Raw genomic sequence first — 20,846 nt, forward strand, 5'->3', positions numbered from 1 at the left:
ATAGTGCACTTAGTACATTAAAAGTACTAAGTGTACTATGTACTATAAAACTTATGGGCTTGTACACACTATAAGGGTGGGCATAATGCCTTTACCCCAACAACCTCCCACTTAAAGGCAATGTGCCCTTAAGTGAAGGAAAAGAAAAAAAATCAGCATGTACATGATAATATACAAGGCCATATCAAGGCTGAAACTGGCCTCATCCAATGCCCATCAAGTGTCTGTAATGAGCAAACCGCTCTGGAGGCAAACTCTTTGTCAACAGATCAGCCGGGTTGTCATCCGTATGAATCTTGACAAGCTGAATCAGCTTGTCCTCTATCACCTCTCTGATGATACTTCATATCCACATGCTTCGTCTTTGCATGAAAGACAAGGTTCTTTGCCAACTTGATGGCACTCTGACTGTCACAATGCAACAATGGAATATCCCCTGTATAACCCAAATCAACCACTAACCGAGATAGCCATAATGCCTCCTTGCAAGCCTCTGTGGCTGCAATATACTCGGCCTCTGTAGTAGATAAGGCAGTGCACTTCTGCATCCTGGATATCCATGACACAGCACCTCCTGTGAATGTAAACACATAACCGGTAGTAGACTTCTGGTTATCTGGATGACCGGCATAATCCAAATCCGTGTAACCATGCACTAATGCATCCTGTTTGCCAAAGCAGATGCACATATCCTGTGTGCCCTTCAGGTATCTCATGACACCTTTCACTGCTTCCCAATGCTTCTTGCCAGGGTTGGCCATGTATCTAGTAACCACTCCCACTGCAAATGCAATGTCCAGCCTGGTAGCAACCATGGCATACATGAGACTGCCACAAGCTGAAGCATACGGAATCTTGGCCATATCAGCCCTGTCACTATCCGACTGTGGACTGTCCATAGAACTGAGTTTCACATATGGAGGCAAAGGAGTACTAGTCTTCTTCCCCCCTCCATATTGAACCTCTGCAAAACTTTGCCAATGTATTCCTTCTGAGACAAATACAACACATGCTGATTTCTGTCCCGAAGTATTCGCATACCCAAAATGTGATTTGCATCACCCAAATCCTTCATATCAAAGGTCTGATGCAGCCTCTTCTTCAAGGCATCCATCTCTTTACGAGATTTCCCGGCAATCAACATATCATCAACATACAAGATGAGGATTAATAAACTGCCATCCAAAGCTTTCTTGGTGTAGAAGCAGTGATCTATGTCACTTCTCCTGAAATCCTGGGATTTCATGAATGTATCAAATTTATGATACCATTCCCTTGGTGCCTGTTTGAGCCCATAAATACTCTTTTTCAGCTTGCATACAAGCTTCTCCTTTCCGTTCACTGCATAACCCTCTGGCTGTTGCATATATATCTCCTCATGGAGATAACCGTGAAGAAAAGCAGTCTTCACATCCATCTGAATCAAATCCAGATCATCATGAGCAACCAAAGCTAATACAGCTCTAAGTGTGGTCATTTTGACCACTGGAGAGAAGATCTCATCAAAGTCCACACCATATTCCTGCTTGAAGCCCTTAGCCACTAACCTGGCTTTGTATCTTGGCTTTGCATCAGGTGCAACTTTGAGCCTGTAAATCCACTTGCATGGCAAAACCTTCTTGCCTGTAGGCAAATGCACCAACTTCCATGTTCCATTTTTGTGCAGAGAATCCATCTCTGACTTCATAGCACGCTCCCAAAGAGCCTTGTCTGCCCTCTGTAAAGCCTCCTTATAACAAGAGGGCTCCCCACAGTCAATGAGCATCAAGTAGTCAACCCCTGGAACAAACCTGTCAAGGGGTCTGGAGGGTCTTGTGGACCTCCATACCCAATGATCATCATTTGCAGGTTGCTGTCCAGCCTGCATATCACCTATTGGTGGCTCCTGTTCCATGCCATAAGGTTGAAAGATCATGCCCGGTATCTCCTCTAACTGTGGGATATCCATAGGGATATCTTCTGCCATCTCTGGCTGTCCATTTGGACCATTTTCAGCACCATTTAAGGGCTGGTTTTGTTGCTGTAATGGCTGATTTACAGCCCTTGGTTGTTGTCCATGATGTCCATCATCATCAAAGATGACTCTGCCAGGCTCCTGTTGCCTTGCAGGCTCTTTATACATGCATGTTTCATCAAAAATGACATCATTGCTGCGTATAATCTTTCTATTCACTGGATCCCAAAGTCTATACCCCATTTCACCTCTGTCACCATATCCTAGGAATATGCATTTGTAAGACTTAGGATCAAGTTTGGTGCGTATTTCCCTGCGTATGTGCACGTACGCAACGCAACCAAACACTCTCAAGTGCTTGTAGGACGGAGGCTTCCCTATCCATACTTCCTCTGGCACTTTCCCACCAAGCCTCGTGTTAGGTGACCTGTTTATAAGATGAACGGCTGTCATAACAGCTTCAGCCCAAAAACCATGAGGTAACGCAGCATGTGACAACATAGAACGGACCTTCTCCTAAATGGTCCTGTTCATCCTCTCTGCTGTCCCGTTTTGTGGAGGATCATAAGGAGCAGAGAGCTCCCTCTTGATGCCTTTAGCATCACAAAAGTCCTGAAACTGTTTGGACATATACTCTCCACCATTGTCGGAACGCAAAGCCTTCAGTGTTTTGCCAGTTTGATTCTCAACATGAGCAACAAACTTCTCAAACACTGAGAATGTATCACTCTTCAAACAAAGAGGATAAACCCACACCTTGCGTGTGACATCATCAATAAAAGACACAAAATATTTTGCCCCTCCCAAAGAAAGCTGAGGCATCTCACATACATCTGTATGCACAAGCTCTAACTGAGCATCTTTCTGTCCAAGAGCTTTCTTGTGGGGGCACTGGAGTTGCCTGCCATATATACAATGCTCACAAAACTGAAAACTTGAGAACTTTAGAGAAGGCAAGTAACCAAAACGAGACAATTGCTCCATTCCTTTGACACTCATGTGTCCTAACCGGCTATGCCACATAGAGATTTCCGGCAGCTCGGTTGCATTTACATTAGCATGGTGACAAACACCAGCATGCATGAAGTAAAGAGTGTCCACTTCAGAGCCTCTGGCAACAACCAGTGAGCCCCTACTAATCTTCCACTTTCCACTACCAAATGTGGTAACATAACCAGCATCATCAAGCTGTCTAATAGAAAACAGGTTCTTCTTGATCTCAGGCACATGCCTGACATCATGGAGCATAAGCTGTGAGCCATCTGAAAACACAAGCCTCACATCACCTCTGCCAAGAATCTGGCATGCATGGTTGTCACGCAAATAAACTACTCCTTCATTGCCAGCATTATACTTGACAAACAAGTCTCTGCAACCTGTGACATGAAAGGAGGCACCTGAATCAATGATCCATGAGTGCATACCATGACCATCTCCTGCATGGAGTGAATGGGCATCAAGTGAAGACATGAATAGGACTTCATCCTCACTGTCACCTGCATGTGACACATTGACTTCTTCAATCTTGACTCCACTTTTGCCCTTTGGCTTTGCATCTTTGGCTTCATCTTTGTCTTTGTCTTTTCCTTTGCCCTTTTCCTTTTGATCATTATTCCATTTGTAGCATTGCTTTTTGAAATGTCCCTTCTTGCCACAATAATGGCATTCCAAGTCCTTTTTGGAGCGGGACTTGCTCCTTCCCCATTCTTGGCTTTTACCCCTTTGCTGGGATCTCCCACGTGCATTCATTGCATTGGACTTTCCAACAGAGTTGTTCTTCCTGTTCATCTCCTCTTGAAGGAGAGCCTCCACATCTGCATATGACAGCATAGCATTTGAATTGCTAGTGGCTGTCCTGAATGTGTCCCAACTCTCTGGCAAAGTGCACAAGAGAAAGGTGGCTTTGAACTCATCATCCATTGCCAACTTTTGATTGATGACCTAGCTGACAACACCATTAAACTCATTTAGATGGGCTGTCGTAGAAGCCCCTTCCTTCATTTGAAGACCTATGAGTTTCTTCAACCAATACACTTTGCTTGAGGCACTTTGCTGGGCATACAAGTCCTGCAATCTTTGCCACATTCCCCAAGCTGTCTTCTCTTCACGTATGCTGAAAAGTAAAGAGTCTGACACAGACAACATGATGGTGGATCTTGCCAGCTCATCCATATCTTCCCATTCTTCGGCAGTAAGAGAAGCGGGCATTACACCCCTTTCTTTGATGGGCTTGTGCTGCGTCTTCTGGAGCAACACATTATAGCACTGGGTTTGCCAAATGTCATAATTATGTGAGCCTTTAAGCTTTTTGATGTGAAGCAATGAAGAGCTCTCACCTGTGGTTGCCATAGCAATATGCAACCTTTGACACAGTCAATGCTTGACTCCTTGCAAGATGTGCAAACACTGCACTAAAGCACACAAAGTGCTCACAGTTGTTCTCCAAAGTTTATCTCCCACCGCGGAAGCACGAATGCAACTCTCCTCCCACTGAATGTGATAAAATCACCAAAATCTGGTTGCTGCAGATTTATGACAGCACCTTAGATGTGCTCTGTTCCCCTTCCAAAATACTGTACAACAGTACTAAGTGCTCACCAATGATGTACCAAATCTGTACCGGCAAGTACAGCAGCTGAAAATGAGCCTTTTCCTCACTCAAATCAATGTACAGCCATGCCAAAACTTGTACAAAGTTGTACCAAATCTGTACCAGCAAGAACAATAGCAATAAATGCTCTCCTGGCTGTCCAAATGAGTGAAAAACAGACCTTGACAGTCCCCACCACTGCATACAACAGTCCCGGACAGAAATTGGGCAAAAGCCCCTTGACTGCAAGTGGATTTCTGAGGGTTCAAGGCATAAAAGTCTTCCCTGCTGCTTTGCCAAGCTCAACAAGCACAAAATCTTGAAAAGCCCCTTGATTCAAGATCAATTTCTGATCATGAATGGTACATTAATGCGCATGAAGGCATCCAGAGTCTTCACAATGCTTCCCCCTGGCCACATATACATCCGATACATAAAAGCCCCTTGATTTACTGGCACATTGAGTGCTTGACAGGCATCAACACATTGCCCAAAGCATCAAATGCCAGTGCCTGCATGCAAATCAACCCAATTGGCACAAAAGCCCTTTGATTTGCACTCCAATTTCCTGCAATTTAGCCCCAAATGTGAGATTGCTCACATCATACAGCATGTATGAATGCCCAATGGCACAATTACATCAAAAGCCCCAAATGTTAACACCCAATTTCTTGCCAATTGACCCGGAATGTGACCAATGTCACCCAATGTTGCCAATTGTGCTCAAATCTGAGCCATTAGGACCTGTACCTGCTCAATTGATGATAATGGACATGCAAATCCCAAAATTGAAGCAAATACCTCACAAATTTCTGATTTCTGTTGCCTAAAAAGGAGGGGGGGTCGTATTTGCTGACTCGTGTGTTGCTGCTGCTGCTGCTGTGCAGATGGGCGGTAGCTGAGGAGCTCTACAACGATCACGCCATGGCGGCCTCATCAGCGGCGTCGGGTTTCTTGCAGGGCTCATGCGTGCTCCAGGTGGAGCACGGGTGCGCTCGGGTGACCTGTCGCAAGGAGGGCATCCACCCCAAGTTCTACGGGCAGGTGGAGGTTTTCTGTAACGGGGAGCTGGTGATGACGACGGGCGGGACGCAGCCCAAGTACGTGGTGGATGTGTGGTCGGGCAACCACCCCTTCTACCTGGGCAAGGAGACCGCCTTCCTTCAGGATGCCGATCGCGTGGATAGGTTCAACAAGCGCTACGGTGGTGATTCCTTTTTCTCCGTCGTCCCCATCCTCACCCAGGGCGAGATCATCTTCGAAAAAAAAGAAGAAGCCTGGCAAGGGCAAGGGCAGCAAGAGGTGAACTGCCTCGCTCTGATACCAGTTGAAGGAGCTAAAGAAGCTCAGCTGAAACAGTTAGGGTTTCATGTGGAAGACACACACAGAGAAGAAGGGAGAGAGAGAGAGAGAGACATGTGGGGATAAGTTAACTCACAAAGTATATGAGTGTGTGACTCCCCTATCACACATGTATATTTGCTCTAGTGCACATAGTGCACTTAGTACATTAAAAGTACTAAGTGTACTATGTACTATAAAACTTATGGGCTTGTACACACTATAAGGGTGGGCATAATGCCTTTACCCCAACAATCTTCATTGTTGAAATTCTCCCATACCTCCTTTGGATCTCTATCCACATCTGATGAGCATTACTCTGAGAAGAGACAAACTGTGCCTATATAGATGGAGTCATGCAATGGATGATGATAAGATGAGCCCGAGCATCCAATATGCTTCTCAAAGCAGGGTCCACCAAGTGAGGTGTGGAGGTAGCCATCCACACACCGGCTCCTTCCAGCAACAATTTAGTGTAGAAAGACCAAGTACGATAGTTGGTTGCTGGAAGCTTCATGGAGTCACTGACTTGGGGAGGATTGTAGGGTGGTATGTGGGTAGGGGTGGAAGCAAGACCTTGATGAGAGAAACTTAGAGAGGAAAGATTGGGAATAGGAATCACCTCTAGAGCGGCAGAAGCAGGGGATCCAGGCTGTGATGGTGCAGGAGAATCAACAAGAGAAGAAGCAGTAGTAGAGAAACCTCGTGAAGCCATGTCCTCTGACAAGAAACCTTCTCTAAAGAAAGGGGCTGAAAAAAACCAGCAAGTCCTCCTCTCACGCTGTGCATAGCAAGAAGAAAGGGAGGGAGCGTGGGAAACTAAAAGAAGAGAAAGAAGGAAGATCTCTCCAAGATGTGAATCCCTGTCCTCAGCACCTAGAAGAGGGCTTCAATAATCCAGCCACCATAAAAATCAGCAATCTTTGCTGAAAATTCAGAAATACAACAATCCCAAGTGTCAGATGAAGAAAACGCAGCAATCTTGAGGAAGCCTCTGCTCCCAGAAGAAAACGCAGCACCTTCTACGCTGAAATCTGCAGAAAACGGAGCAAACTATCGAAGCCTCTGCTCCAAAACAGAAAACGCAGCTCTCTTCTGCTCACAGGTCAGCGTTTTGCTCTGGTACCATGAAAGAAAGTGAAGCAAATAGAAAACACAGATGTAGGCCCAGGTACAAGACCTGTAAATGCTGGAAACTGATGTTTATTGCTGAAAACTGAGCACGAGGGAAGCCCGTAGGTGCTGTACAATGGTAAGAAGCAGTAGCAGCTACTAATGACCTCAAGTGAATGCTGAAAAATGAGATGAACTGGGGGAAAGGGGGGTCAGCCTTATATACTCCCCCATATGCTGGTCAGCCTACTGTAGCAGGCCGACAACAGCACAGTAGCATAAAATGCTATATAAATGCTGAAAAATACCCTAAAAATGGTAGAAAAATGCTGAATAATATCTGCTAAGATATGCCAATGCAGGGCCTCATAAATGGCCAATACAGGCATGAAAATGGTGATGTAGACCATCTGGAGATGATATAATCCTACACAGTCTACTCTAGTCTTACTTCTAGCTTCAGATTAACTCTCCTGGGTGGCAGACACTTCGTGGTGATCCTGGACCAGATTAATGTCCTCTTACGAGTAAAACCCAAGTATCAGGAAGCTGGGTTACTCAGAACTGGCTCCATTGTCCAAAGTCGGGGTCAACTGACAACCACATACATGGCTTAGTGCACACATGCAAGGTGAGCTGCTCATAATACCTGGTGTGTTGTCTTCGAAGGGAGAAAATGTTGTTGTATCTTTTCCCAATTAGTGTTGTACATCATGATCCCCATAGCCAAAAGCCTGTAGGATAAAACAAAAACCTTGTAACAAAAAAGAGTACTCTTACTCAACATGAATGCATGTGTGCGTGCATGCAGCAGATGGCTTACTCGTCTTCTGCCTCTGAAAATAGCAAGCGTTTTGCTAAAGCAGCAGGAGGTGGCTTATAAGGAAACATATCCGGGTTAAACAAAGCTGTAAATCCACTGACAGCAGCAGAAATCTCCAGTGGCACCAAAGCTATGCCATTTGATTTTGTATCCTGGACAAGAGCAGCTGCCATAGTCTTTTTTGGTCGATAAGGTTCCCGAGGAGAAACCTGTCAGGACAAGCAAGGACTTAATACACTTGCCCTACCACATTGGTCCTCCAACACTTCTCTTGTTTTCTACCTCCCACCTGATAGTCTTGAATCATGGGCATTGGAAACAAGGGCTTTCGAACAAACTCCCTGTAATCGGATACACTTTGTATACGTTGTTGCTTGAAGACCTCCACAGCTGCCAATCAACTCCATTGAAAGGTTAATGGAGGTAATCAGGCATAACTAAGTTAATACATTTCCTCTCAAACCATGCTAACCTCCCAAATCAAAATTATATTGCAAAAAAGCAACATACCCTTAGCCACATCAGCCACAAAGTCCTTTACAAGGGCAAGTGGAGCAACATCTAGCAATGAGCGTACTGGCCCTGAGTTTGTTGAAGCCCGAGTAAACTTCTGTTGATTGGTCTCGGTATATTCTCCAGCAGGACTAGACATATCAATTGATCCATCAATCACCTTTGTTTGCAGATCAACGGAGGAGCAACTACAGTGTCCATCATTCACAGACATCATTGGACTACATCCAGCATGGCAGGAAGCCTCCTTCTGAGATGAGTACCTTGGAGTAGATTGGTCAGAAGTATGAAGATGAGGAGCATTCACACTACCAGGTGGCTGCAAGTTGGATGAGGTAGAGGCATGGACATAGCGTGGACAGCAGCAGACCTCGGGGAAAGATGACTTCTTCCAGAAGAGTACTTGATCTCGTGTCTCGGCCAACTGCACCAGCAGTCTGTGAGTATCAATAGCTATTTGTTGCCGGGAAGGATCCAACACAGTTAAAGAGAAAACCTGCACCAAGAGCTGCACATGCTCATGTATCAAACACTGCAACTGTCCTCTCTGACAGGTAGTAAATCCATGTGCTCCAGGCTTGCCTTTGTATAACCTCTCTTTCAAGAACTTGTTCGCATCACTGGCAGCATCCTTGCAAACTATGGAAGGCAGTAAAGGCCGTAGTGGGATCTTTGCTGAGCCCAAAGGTCTTTCCTTGTGCTTCCTCTTCTCAAGTCTATGTCCCATTACTGCCCGACGCTTCCTCTTCCGAACCTCTTCTTTACACGTCTCTTCATAATCACTCTCTAGAGCCTCTTCAAGCTCGATCTCAAAGTCATAATCATCCTCTTCTTCTTCTTCTTCTTCTTCTGCCTGCCCACCGCCATCCTGATTGTCTACTCCTGTCCCCTCGTTCAAACTACCCTGAACAGCTGCCACAAACTTGCGGTATTCCGCTTCATCATCCACATTCTGAAAGTAGTCCTCTTCATCTGACTCTTGCAAGAATGTTTCGAGCTCATCTAATGACATGTCGGTGAGAGAGTAATGTGCTCTTGTCCTTCTGCAGATAGCATCCACAACCTGCTCCTCCTCTTTAGTGCTCTCATCCATTGCTGCTTCCATGTCTAAATCTTCATTTCTGGATGGGCCACTTAGGTTGGAAAGTGCAGCAAAGTCTCTGGAATGTTGTTCCAGGGTACATTTGCACCTTGCCTCTGTGTCTTCTTCCTCGTAACTACTGTCGACAGTAGCTTCGCAACAATTCCTTTGCAATGCAGTGCCGACCTCAAAGGGTTTTGCAGTCACACTAAAGCAATGTTCAGCTTGTCTTGAACCCTGGAAGCTGCAGACTAGTGAGGAGGATTTATCTGCATTATCTTCATCATTGTTATCATCTTCTTCCTCTTCACTATCATCCATCTCTTCATTGTCCTCCTTGCTGCCGAGCTCTACAGAAGTCTTTCTTTCCACTTCAAGAAATCCTGCCCCTTCATGTTTCAAAAGATTATGGCCTGTTGCCATCTCATTTTCCTCCTCGAATTCTTCACTCTCTGAACTCAGGCCTGAAGATGCTTCGGGAGAAGGCGAGTGCAGCAAAGATGGATTGAAATCTATGTCTTCTTCATCCTCATCCTCACTCTCTATTCTCTCCTTGCTTTCAAGCCCTGAGCTTTCTGCAGTCTGAGCCTGTGCTGCACCATCTCTATCACTTCCAACTCTGAAACTCTCCATCACCGTACTTCCACACATGCTCATTTTACCCTTGGTATTGTTACCTGATGAAAGCTGTGGACTTACCCATTCAAGATCAGAACTGAGGCATTTCACCTCCATAGATATGCTTTGAGCATCCCCACAAGAAATCTTCTCGTCTAGAGCAGATTTGCCATGCTTGCCTACACTACAATCAATCTCAAAAACCTCTCGAGGCCCCTCTCGAATGTAGGATATGTTACTTGGTATGAATCTGGCTGGAATTTGAGCTTCCTCATCTACATTCTCTGTGCTTTTTGCTTCATTTAGTACTCCACATGTCTCTGTGCTTCCCATCCCAGCCGATGCTCCTGCTTTCTCTTCCATGTTTTCTGTGCAGCTTCCCTTCACACCTGGTACCTCAGTTTTCCCTTCAAAGCTTTCTGCATCTGGTACTCCGGTTTTCTCTTCAAGGTTTTCAGCACTTTCTTCTTTGTCTGGTACTTCAGAACCCTTTGTGCTCTCTCTTACATTGGATAACTCAGCCTTCTCTGCAGATGTGTTTTCCTTTTCCTTTTCCTCTTCTTCTTCATTTGCGTTCTGAGACACGGCCTTTCTTGTCATGACAGTGCAAGCATCAGCAGATGGTGCTTTCTCATATGATTTCTCCTAACCTGATTTGGATGGTAGATTCTTGACAGAGGAGCACCTTACCACCTCCAAAAAACTGCGTCTTTGATTGAGGCAAACATAGTTTGTTGTGTGTTGTGCAGTTTTCAGAACAAAAAACACAGGTAAGGCGAAGACAAACCTGGGAGGTAGAGAGCAGTGTGACCTAAGGAGACTGAAGCGCTTTCTTGTTGCAGGATTTCTTATCGCACGATACAAAACCTTCCCCCCATCTCTCTCTCTCAGTCTGCACACATTCTCTTTCACGCTCTCTCTCTCTCTCTCTCTCTCACACACGCCCCATTGATAATTAGATCTCTCTCTCTCTCTCTCCCCCTCACATACACACAACAAAGATAATTAGAAAGATTAAACTCTAATCAAGTTGGTAAGGGGTTGATTGGCTTACTCTTTCCCCATCTTAGGAGTTGATACGAGGACATGGGTTACTCCTCTCTCTCACACTCTCACACACACTCCATGGATGTACTTCCCACCGCCACATAGAATTGCAATGAGACTTTATTGTATGATCCAAGGGGATCGGCCAAAGATGTACACAAGGAGGGATAGAGTCTTTTACACAGAGAGACCTCTAAAAAAGGGTTGCCTAAGGTGGCAGAGTACATATGAGAGTCTGCATATAGAAGAGACAGACCCATGCCTCTAGGGGATATGTGGCTCAAGAGAAGTGGCATGCTTATTCAAACCCCACCTCCATAAAGAGTGTGATCTACGGCACAATGAGGCTCGATTCATGTGGATGCACTTAGCTAAGCCACAATTCCAAATACTACATATTGCAGTGTGTTACTTTCCACACAAGACATCTATCTTTGCACAAGACTTGCTACAAGATGGACAATTGTCGTATGCCCCTTTGTTTGTAGAAATTGTGGAGTTCTCCCAATAAGGAGATATCCTCTTGTCGGGCGACCTTAATACACATATAGCAACATAGGTGCATATGTATGACTTCCATGCAGACTCAATTATGTGTTTAGATATTGACCCTATGGAGTTGGGGCTACAGACATACTGGGCACATCAGCAAAAGTTTCTTAAACATGGGGGCCATGCACAAGTTGCTTATCTACAACAAGGTATCCCATTGGCCCATGTCAAGGTATCCCATTGGCCCATGTCAAATAGCTTGACTTGCTTGCTTCCCCTATGGTGTGGTGGCTGGGTTACTTGATGGGATCTCCCACTCTTATGCGACATATCCAAAAGTTCACCATTCCACTATCGCCCCCAATGGGGCAAGAATCATACATACCTCTTCTGGCTCCTGCTATTGCCTCCCCCCCTCCCCCCCCCTCGACCTCCCACATCCACATATACCCACTTCCATATCCACATCATGATCATGACTTGGTTTACATTGATCATTTATATTGCCAGACAACCAACCTTAATATGTCATCACCACTCCAAGCCATCACCACACATCTCACATCCATTATGCATGATTCTGCCCAAGCCAACTTCTCACGCACCCTTTATTTCAATTCAATGGGTTGACAACGTCGGAATAGATGGTATGATGATGAATGCAAAGTCATGCAAGCTCATCACCTTCAGAAGAACGTGTGTGTTCTCCTCCATGTGAAAACTTTAACTCATTGCTTTCTTTAACTCTTATTTCTGCTTTCTTTGACGGATACCTTCGATAGATACCTTTCATCTCGGTTTTGGGGAGTCAAGGTCATGAAGCTTTTGTGGCACCCCTCCTTGAGCTGATGAGGGTTTTGTACCAACTCCAAGCCTGTAAAGAAAAGGAACGTGATAGATTGGGCCCATCATGGTGGTGAGACTTACTAACCCACACTAGTGCCAAAGATATCGAAGATGATGGATAAGCTAGTAGCCTCATGGATGATGATGTATGAGGATTGGCGTGAGCGTTCTAGGTTGGTTAGGAAAGGGTGGAGCGATGGGGTCGTCCAGTGTTGTTAGCTTTGGATCTTCTTTATCACCCAATCCGCCAAAAGAGTATGATTTGTCGCCTTTTGGATTTGTTGAAATTGTTGTATGCTCATGTTGAGATAAGGTGTGTGTAGCAAACCATCTCATGTTGAGATAAGGTTTGTGTGTACCAAACCTCCCCAATGGTGCTTCATGTACTGAGCAATATCAGGAGGGAATGGCCCACCTCCCCAATGAGCAAAGACTGATGCTTCATGTACTGAGCAATATCAGGAGGGAATGGCCCACCTCCCCAATGGTGACCACAAGGGTTAGCTTCAAGTATTGGTCCCTCCCAAGTATAAGACCCAAGGTGTCTAGACAGAAATGGGCTATGAGAATAGCTGTTGCCTGGAAGAAGGAAAACTGTACTCTGACAGTGGAGTATTGCAGGCAGAGAGCCAGGCAGACATGGGGCTCTACAGGCTCAGGCAGATTGGACCTACTCCTGTGGAGAATATTGAATAGGAAACTACCAGTTAGGGGCATAACCAGCAAGTGGAGCCAGGGGAACCCTTACTGTCCCAGGTGCAAAACCCATAAGGAATCTATGAGGCATGCCTTTTGGGAGTGCAAGGAGGTGTACCCTGTGTGGGCAGCAGTCAGCAGAATCCTCAGTGACTGTGGAGTGCTTGACAAGGTCAAGTGGAAGCAAGCAGTCATTGGATGCAAGGGCAGGATGAATCCTGCCATATATCAAGTGTGGCAAACACTGAGAGGCTTGATACTAAGCAGGATATGGGAATCTAGGAATGCTATACTACACAGGGGTTCCAGCTGTGACTATAGCTCCATAGGGAGAGCAAGGAATCTAGTGGTAGAAGGTCTTGTATTAGCAAGGACTAGGGAGAGAGGGAAGATTAAAGCTACTGTGGATCTACTGCTTAGGAAAGTCCATAAGCTCCAGTGTTCACCTTAGGGTGCTGTATCTTTTTTGATACTTAATTTAAATTTCTTTGCATTAAAAAAAAAAGGTTTGTGTGTACCAAACCCTAGAATAGAAGGCTATAAAGGGATCAACTCTCTCTCATATTATGTGAGAGGAGAAAGGCACTTTGTAAGTCTTAATTTCGCTAAAGCAACTCATAAGCTTTTTGCTACATGGTTCTCTCTCTCCCCACGTAATCCTTATCTTATGCTGCTTCCCTGGGCTTTATCAACTTGGTATCACATCCAACATGTCGGCCTCTTACTTTCCTTCTTGCTGCTATTGTCTTTGTTGCGCTTGCTTTCCTAGTAAGCTCGCTCGCTTGCTACGCTTGTTGTTCTTGCTGCTCTCCTCGCCCTTGTTGCCTGCTTGGTTCGCTAACCACTAGCATCATGCATCCTAGCACCTTAATCGCTTTTTATCGTGTGTCCGCTGACCACCACCATCCATTGGTCCTTTCCTTGCGCCTCCCTTGTTGCAACAAGCCGCGCGCTGTCGTGCGTATGTCGACCACCGGCATCCATTGGTCCTTCTCCTTGCCACCTTTGGTCCTTCTCCTTGCCACCTTACTGGCTTTCTACCATGCATCCGCCGACCACCAACATCCACTGGTCCTTGTCCTTGCTGTCTATAGAGCTAAAGGCACCTCCCTTGTTACAACTAACCGCATGCTACACGTAGCAAATAGAGCACAGCCAAACACTAGCCAAAAGAGAAACATTAGGCGTGCTGCAAACAGTTGTCAACTTCAGGCAATGCTCATTAGTGAATGAGGCGGTGACCCTCAGGACTCGTGGGTACCCTTTATCCATTAAGGGTAATTTCTTAATAAAAATTACTAAAGCCTTATTTCACATGCCTTGATTAGATTTAAGGCCTCATTCATATGCAATTTCTTTATAGTGTTTGCTATCATCAAGCTTGTTTTTCTGCTTTCGTATTGAGGTAGTTAGACTGCTCTTGTCATTCTTTAAGGCAAGTAGTAAGACCTCTCCTACCTCCCCATCATCATCATTTCGAATTAATAAGTAACAAAGCATAATTGTTTTGGGATACAGAAGCTACGAAACAATTATTTTGGGATAAGCTACGAAACAATTAATAAGTAACAAAGCATAATTGTTTTTGGGATACAGAAGCTACGAAACAATTATTGAAGAAGGATAAAAATATGTCATTGATAAGTTCGATGGAGAAGGATTTCACACTTGGCAAGTCCAAGTGCGGTGTGCTCTCATGGTGGACAAGGGTTTGTGGCCTTTGGTGAAAGACATAAAGGTGGTGGATTTTGATGATTCTAAAGTTGTGGAAGATGATGAACGAGATCAATCCATTATAGCTCTAAATATGGACAAAAGCTCATCCATCATGTGGCCAACATAAAGACCGCTAAGAAAATGTGGGATGAGATGGCAAAGTTGTATGGAGAAAAGGGCAAGCACTCCCGTATCTCTCTCAAGGTGAAATTTGTTGGCCTTGAAATGAAGAGTGGAGAGTCTCTTGGATGCTTCATAAGCAACATGAAGAGCATAATGGGACAACTTGTTGCAAGCATTGATGCAAGAATCCAAGAGGAGGACACTATGGGCGGTTCTTCTCAAGGCGATGCTCGATGAGTTCTCTAACCTCGTAACACCACCCTAAAGAACCTTCCCAACCCTACCTTCAAAGGCATCGAGGCGGCTCTCCTTAAAGAAGATCAATGAGACTGGGTGAAGAATGGAGGATCTACATCCACTTCTCCTACTACGTCAAATGAGGCTCTTGTCATGAAGCATAACCTTAAATGCTCTTATTGTAATGAAAAATGGCATACAGCCGATCAATGTTTCAAAAAGTATCCCCATAAGCTCAAATGTAGTAGGTGTGGAGAGCAAGGGCACACTACTTCAAGGTGTCCACAACATGCTTCTAAACAAGAGGTAGGAAACTTTGTATCCAATACCTCTACTCCTAATGAGTGACTCCTATGATAAAGGAGTGTTGTAATAAGCACACCTTGTAACTCATGAGCCAATTCTTGTACAATCCTATGTTATAAAGGCTTTTCCCCTTGTTTTTGGTGTATGAGTATGTCCAATGCCTTTCCATGTCCCATGGTTAGCATTGAGAGATGGTGTTGAAGTTATTGCATGCTCATGTTGAGATACGGTGTCGGTGTGTGTGTGTGTGTGTGTGTGTGTGTGTGTGTGTGTGTTGTTGAAATATACAAGTGAATAGGGTGTGTGCGGGAACAAGCCCTTGGCTAGAGGCTGTAAAAGAGAATGTGTAAATGTGAGAGAACCTGTGAAAAGGTGAGAAGAATCTATTGGGAGAGAATAAAGGGTAGCATGAGGAGATTTAGGAGGTGTGGAGATATTCTGGGAAGAGGTGGAAAGAATCAAGCAAAAGAGGTGGAGTGAATCAACGAGAAATCAATGGGATTGGATGCTTGGATGTAAACTCTATAAATTGAGGCATTGGCCTAATGAGAACTTTCTGGTTTTTGATTATCCATGCTTACATTAAGTTATCAGTTAATTACTCACTAATTAAGTCTTAATTATCGTCTAATCTCTTTGTAATGATGTTGATTCTAGCATTTGATCCACCATAGCTCATCACATTGCTGTAATTTTAACATGGTATCAGAACCTAGCCTAGAATCCATCAAGTTTATGAGCCCATTATCTAACTAATTAGGATTAGTAGATGATTATCTAACTAATTAGGATTAGGATTAGTAGATGATTAAGAAATAATCACTTTTTAAAGTTATTTTCAAGTAGCCCACTGTATACCCAGCTAGTGGAGGGGCTTGATCTCCCTCCAGGAGCAACATTAGCTCAAGCCACTTTAGGCATACAAAGCTAACTCACTTGTGCTCCAACCCATCAAATCAGCGCAGCAAACCACCTAACTACGAGAGCTCCAGATTTTCGCTAATTTGCAGGCGTCGTTTTCTGAGGAGAAATTGAAATATCTGCTTCATCACATACAATGGGTCTAATTCTTATTGACTCTAGGGGTTTTCAAGGGTGCTCTACAAGCTGGTGAAGTCAGAATTTGATTTGATAAAGTCTACAGTGAGATCCAAGCTCTTTATCAATCTGCAGGTGACTTTGGTAGGTGACTTTGGTAAAACAGAGATTAAGCATTCAATGTTTGGTCAAATCTTGTGTTTCTTGGCTTAATCCTCTACTAGACTAATTGCTATTGATGTCCTTAAAAGCATTTGAGCTCATTTGAACTCTAAGGCCTCAGATCTGGGCTCCCTGCATACTCTGTTTTCTGTACAGAGGATTAATTTGCTAATCAATGATTAATCAATGTTAATCACTTTTTTGGGTGCAATTGAGGGTTCAAATTAACCATTAGGTATCTAATACAGATCCCTATAACTTGAGATTGCAATTTGGAGATGGTTTGATACTCCAACCATTCCGTACAAATTGGTTACCCTTGATTTAATGTAATTTATGGTGATTTTATGCTGATAAATCTATTGTAATAATCTCCTAAACACTAGATTGAGTTGTAAAATGGTAGACACTGCCCTTGAATCTTGAAATTGGATCAAGAGGTAAGACCCCCTTCACATTACGGCACAAGAAATAGCCAAATTTTATGGGGAGCAATTTTACACATCGCAGACAAAAACCATGTATATGCTCATGAGGATAAATCTGTAGGGGCTAGTTGAGAGAAGAGATGAATGCCCAGAGGTGAGAGGGAAAAATGAGTGGAAGAGCAGGAATGAAAAAAGCATTGGGACTTATCGCACTCAGTTTAAATGATGAAATCATTCATCACATCACAGAAATATAATGGGCAAAAGATGCATGGGATGAACTCAATAAATTATTTGGCACACAAGCTAAAAATTTAAAGATAAATCTGTTAATGCAATTCTACAAATTGGATATGAAAAAAAGTGAACCTTTAATCACACACTTGAACAAATATAAAAGCATTAAGCAACAACTGGTAGCTATTGGCAAAAAGGTAGAAGATGATGAGGCACTAGTAGTGCTTTTGAAGAGTGTGGACAAAGGTGAATATGAAAACATTGTAGCAACACTAAAGAATGTACCTGAATTGAAGCTGCACGAGATAGAAGGAGCTCTACTAGAGCAAGAGACCAGAGGCAAAGAGAAGAAATGGCTCGACTCAACAGCAGGAGAAGAAAAAGCATTCTTCACTAGAGGAGGATTCTCTCGAGGACGAGGACGAGGAAGAGGCAGAGTAGGAGGAAGGACCTTCACTTGCCATAATTGTGGAAAGCCAGGACACATGGCAAGAGACTACTACAGCAAACCCAGTGGAGAAGGAACGACATCAGCGAACTTCATGAAGGCTCCTAATAAGGAAGTGGAGTCAGATCATCTTTTCTGAGAGAGAAAGAGAGAGAAACAGATCATCTTTTCTGAGAGAGAAAGAGAGAGAAACCCCAATGTAACCTGCCCCAAACAGAGTAAAACCGCATGATGTAGGCCATGTGGTAGATGTATGTGTGAGCACTTTAGTCAAGGTCACGGGCACTTGTAGTAGCCTTGGATACATAGAGAGAGAGAGTGTCAAGGACTATGAGTTTAGGGACTTGAGGCACTAGTCGCAGACTATCAAGTAAGAGGGAAACTTGGTATAGGGTCCAGGTGTGCTAGGAGTATTCACTCGAGGAGGGGAGGTGTTGAAATATACAAGTGAATAGGGTGTGTGCGGGAACAAGCCCTTGGCTAGAGGCTGTAAAAGAGAATCTGTAAATGTGAGAGAACCTGTGAAAAGGTGAGGAGAATCTACTAGGAGAGAATAAAGGGTAGCATGAGGAGATTTAGGAGGTGTGGAGATATTCTAGGAAGAGGTGGAGAGAATCAAGCAAAAGAGGTGGAGTGAATCAAGGAGAAATCAGTGGGATTGGATGCTTGGATGTAAACTCTATAAATTGAGGCATTGGCCTAATGAGAACTTGCTGGTTTTTGATTATCCATGCTTACATTAAGCTATCAGTTAATTGCTCACTAATCACGTCTTAATTATCCTCTAATCTCTTTGTTAATGATGTTCATTCTAGCATTTGATCCACCATAGCTCATCACATTGCTGTAATTTTAACATGTGTGTGTGTAGAAAACCATCTCATGTTGAGATAAGGTTTGCGTGTATCAAACCCTAGCCTAGAAGCTATAAAGGGATCAACTCTCTCTCATATTGTGTGAGAGGAGAAAGGCACTTTGTAAGTCTTATTTTAGCTAAAGCAACTTGTAAGCTTTTTGCTACACAGTTCTCTCTCTCCCCACATAATCCTTATCTCATGTTGCTTCCCTTGAGGTTATCCACTTTATCAATTGGATCTTTGTCTCTTGAAGGCTTGTCCCCAACCTACTTATAAAGAGCAAAAAGCACGTAGAAGACTTGAGAACTCGTTTAATGCAAAGGGAGATTGTGTCCATTCATTATGAGATTATGCCTTATATACAAATGGCCTTTATTCACACTCGGGCGCCCAAAACTCCTAAGTTAACCAATTGGGTTTACGTGTAGCCAATTTTCTCATAAATATTATAACTTTTATATTGCATTTTTATGGCACTTATTCCACACTGTCATGTACGATAAAGAGCGTCTAGTTAACCTAAAATAGGGTTAACACTACCCCATGCAGATTCTATCCTCAGAATCTAGTTATGGCATGAATGCCATCACCTTGTTTATCGCGATAATGATTATGGTGTGCCTAGAGCCTTTTGAGTGTGTGACAAGGTATGGGTATAGCGTTTAGAAGGTAGTGTTAAATATATCTTCAAAAGTTTGGTGCATGTATGAAGGTAGTGTTGACTATATCTTCAAAAGTTTGGTGCATGTATGAAGGTAGTGTTTATATCTTCAAAATTTTGGTGCATGTATGAAGGTAGTGTTGACTATATCTTCAAAAGTTTGGTGCACGTATGAAGGCAAGCATTGAAGTTGATGTGATAGTCATGTGAAGCCACTTGCTCATCAACTTTATACTTTTTTACTAAGGAAGACCACTTCCTAGAACTCACGACACCCCCTAACTTCAACTGCATTATTCATGAAGATTTGATTCACTCCACCTTTATAGCCATGAAGACCCCCGTTTGCCAGTGCCAACTATGCCATAGGGTATCCTTCGACTATATCAAATATCAAATAGTTCACACATACCTTGAGTAGGCCAAAGATGCCACCATTCAAACCATCCATGTGGCCTACCCCACAAGACTTCTCCATCAATGAGGACATGAGGCCTATGCCTTTTTCAAAAGCCATAAACGTGAAGAATATGACCTTGAAGAGAGTCCTCATAATGTAAGTAGGTAGGGGACTATGTCTTTTTCAAAAGCCATAAACCTGAAGAATATGACCTTGAAGAGAGTCCTCATAATGTAAGTAGGTAGGGGACTAGCCTTCAAGAGATGCAAAAGGTGACAAACCCACAGATGAAGAACACAACCTTGAAGAGTCCTTAGAAGGTAAGAAGGCTAGGGACACATACATAGATGAAGCAAATGACCTTGAAGAGTCCTCAAATCCATAGTCTAAGATGAAGAAGATGACCTTGAAGAGTCCTTTAATGAGGTATATCCGGACATCTCATTGATGTCTTCTATTCTCATTGATGTCTTCTATTCTCATCACAACTTTACCGGACTCATACTAGGGTTTTGCATCCACACTTTGTCTCTTGATGAAGAGTAATCCCAATGCCCTTATGTTTGATGAGTTGGTTGTAGTGCTCTTGCACAGCTGAAGATAAATCCTGAAAAAATGAAACTAGGCCAAAGAAGGAGAAGCAGAAAGATTTAAGCATGGTTGTGGTGGGCTAATACATCAGCATCAAGTGTTGAAAAGAAGGAGTCACATCAAACTATGCACATGATGATTATGCATTCATTATGCACTGTAGTTATTTATGACCCTTCTGTCCATGATATATGCATGTCAGTGACACATCAGCATGTCTAATATTTTAATAATGGTGCTAGCAAGCATATTACTTCTCACATCAAAGATTCAAGCATGGTTGTGGTGGTTGATGCATCAACACCAAGTGTTGAAATGAGAGAGTCACACCAAACTATGCACATGATGATTGTGCATTAATTATGCATGCACTTATGACCCTTGTGTCCATGATATGTGTACGTCAGTGAAATTAGCATGTATGGCATTTTGATAGTGGTGCTAGCAAGCACATTACTTCTCAACATGATTTATTTTCCTCCCCTAAGTCTGCTCCTTAATGAGACAGAGTCACATGTGCAAACAACT

The 20,846-nt window shown here is 43.6% G+C and overlaps 1 protein-coding gene across 2 annotated transcripts in view; it reads right to left on the bottom strand.

Moving 5' to 3' along the window:
- LOC147613684 (uncharacterized) overlaps positions 1–11,003 on the bottom strand; it is a 62,517-nt gene extending 51,514 nt beyond the window's left edge. The window contains exons 1-5 of one of the 2 annotated variants that reach the window (XM_086781652.1): positions 8,598–10,995; positions 8,332–8,465; positions 8,111–8,211; positions 7,822–8,030; positions 7,648–7,732 (exon numbers count right to left, since the gene is read on the bottom strand). In XM_086781652.1, coding sequence (XP_086637778.1) covers positions 7,648–7,732; positions 7,822–8,030; positions 8,111–8,211; positions 8,332–8,465; positions 8,598–10,633 — 2,565 coding nt within the window. In that variant the 5' untranslated portion in view covers positions 10,634–10,995. Of the gene's footprint in view, positions 1–7,647; positions 7,733–7,821; positions 8,031–8,110; positions 8,212–8,331 lie in introns of both variants that reach the window. The other variant, XM_086781651.1, reaches the window with a different exon arrangement.
- Positions 11,004–20,846: the final 9,843 nt, after the last annotated feature.

Source organism: Cibotium barometz, chromosome 43, assembly GCF_041138505.1.
Source record: "Cibotium barometz isolate CiBa-2024 chromosome 43, ASM4113850v1, whole genome shotgun sequence".
NCBI lineage: Eukaryota > Viridiplantae > Streptophyta > Polypodiopsida > Cyatheales > Cibotiaceae > Cibotium > Cibotium barometz.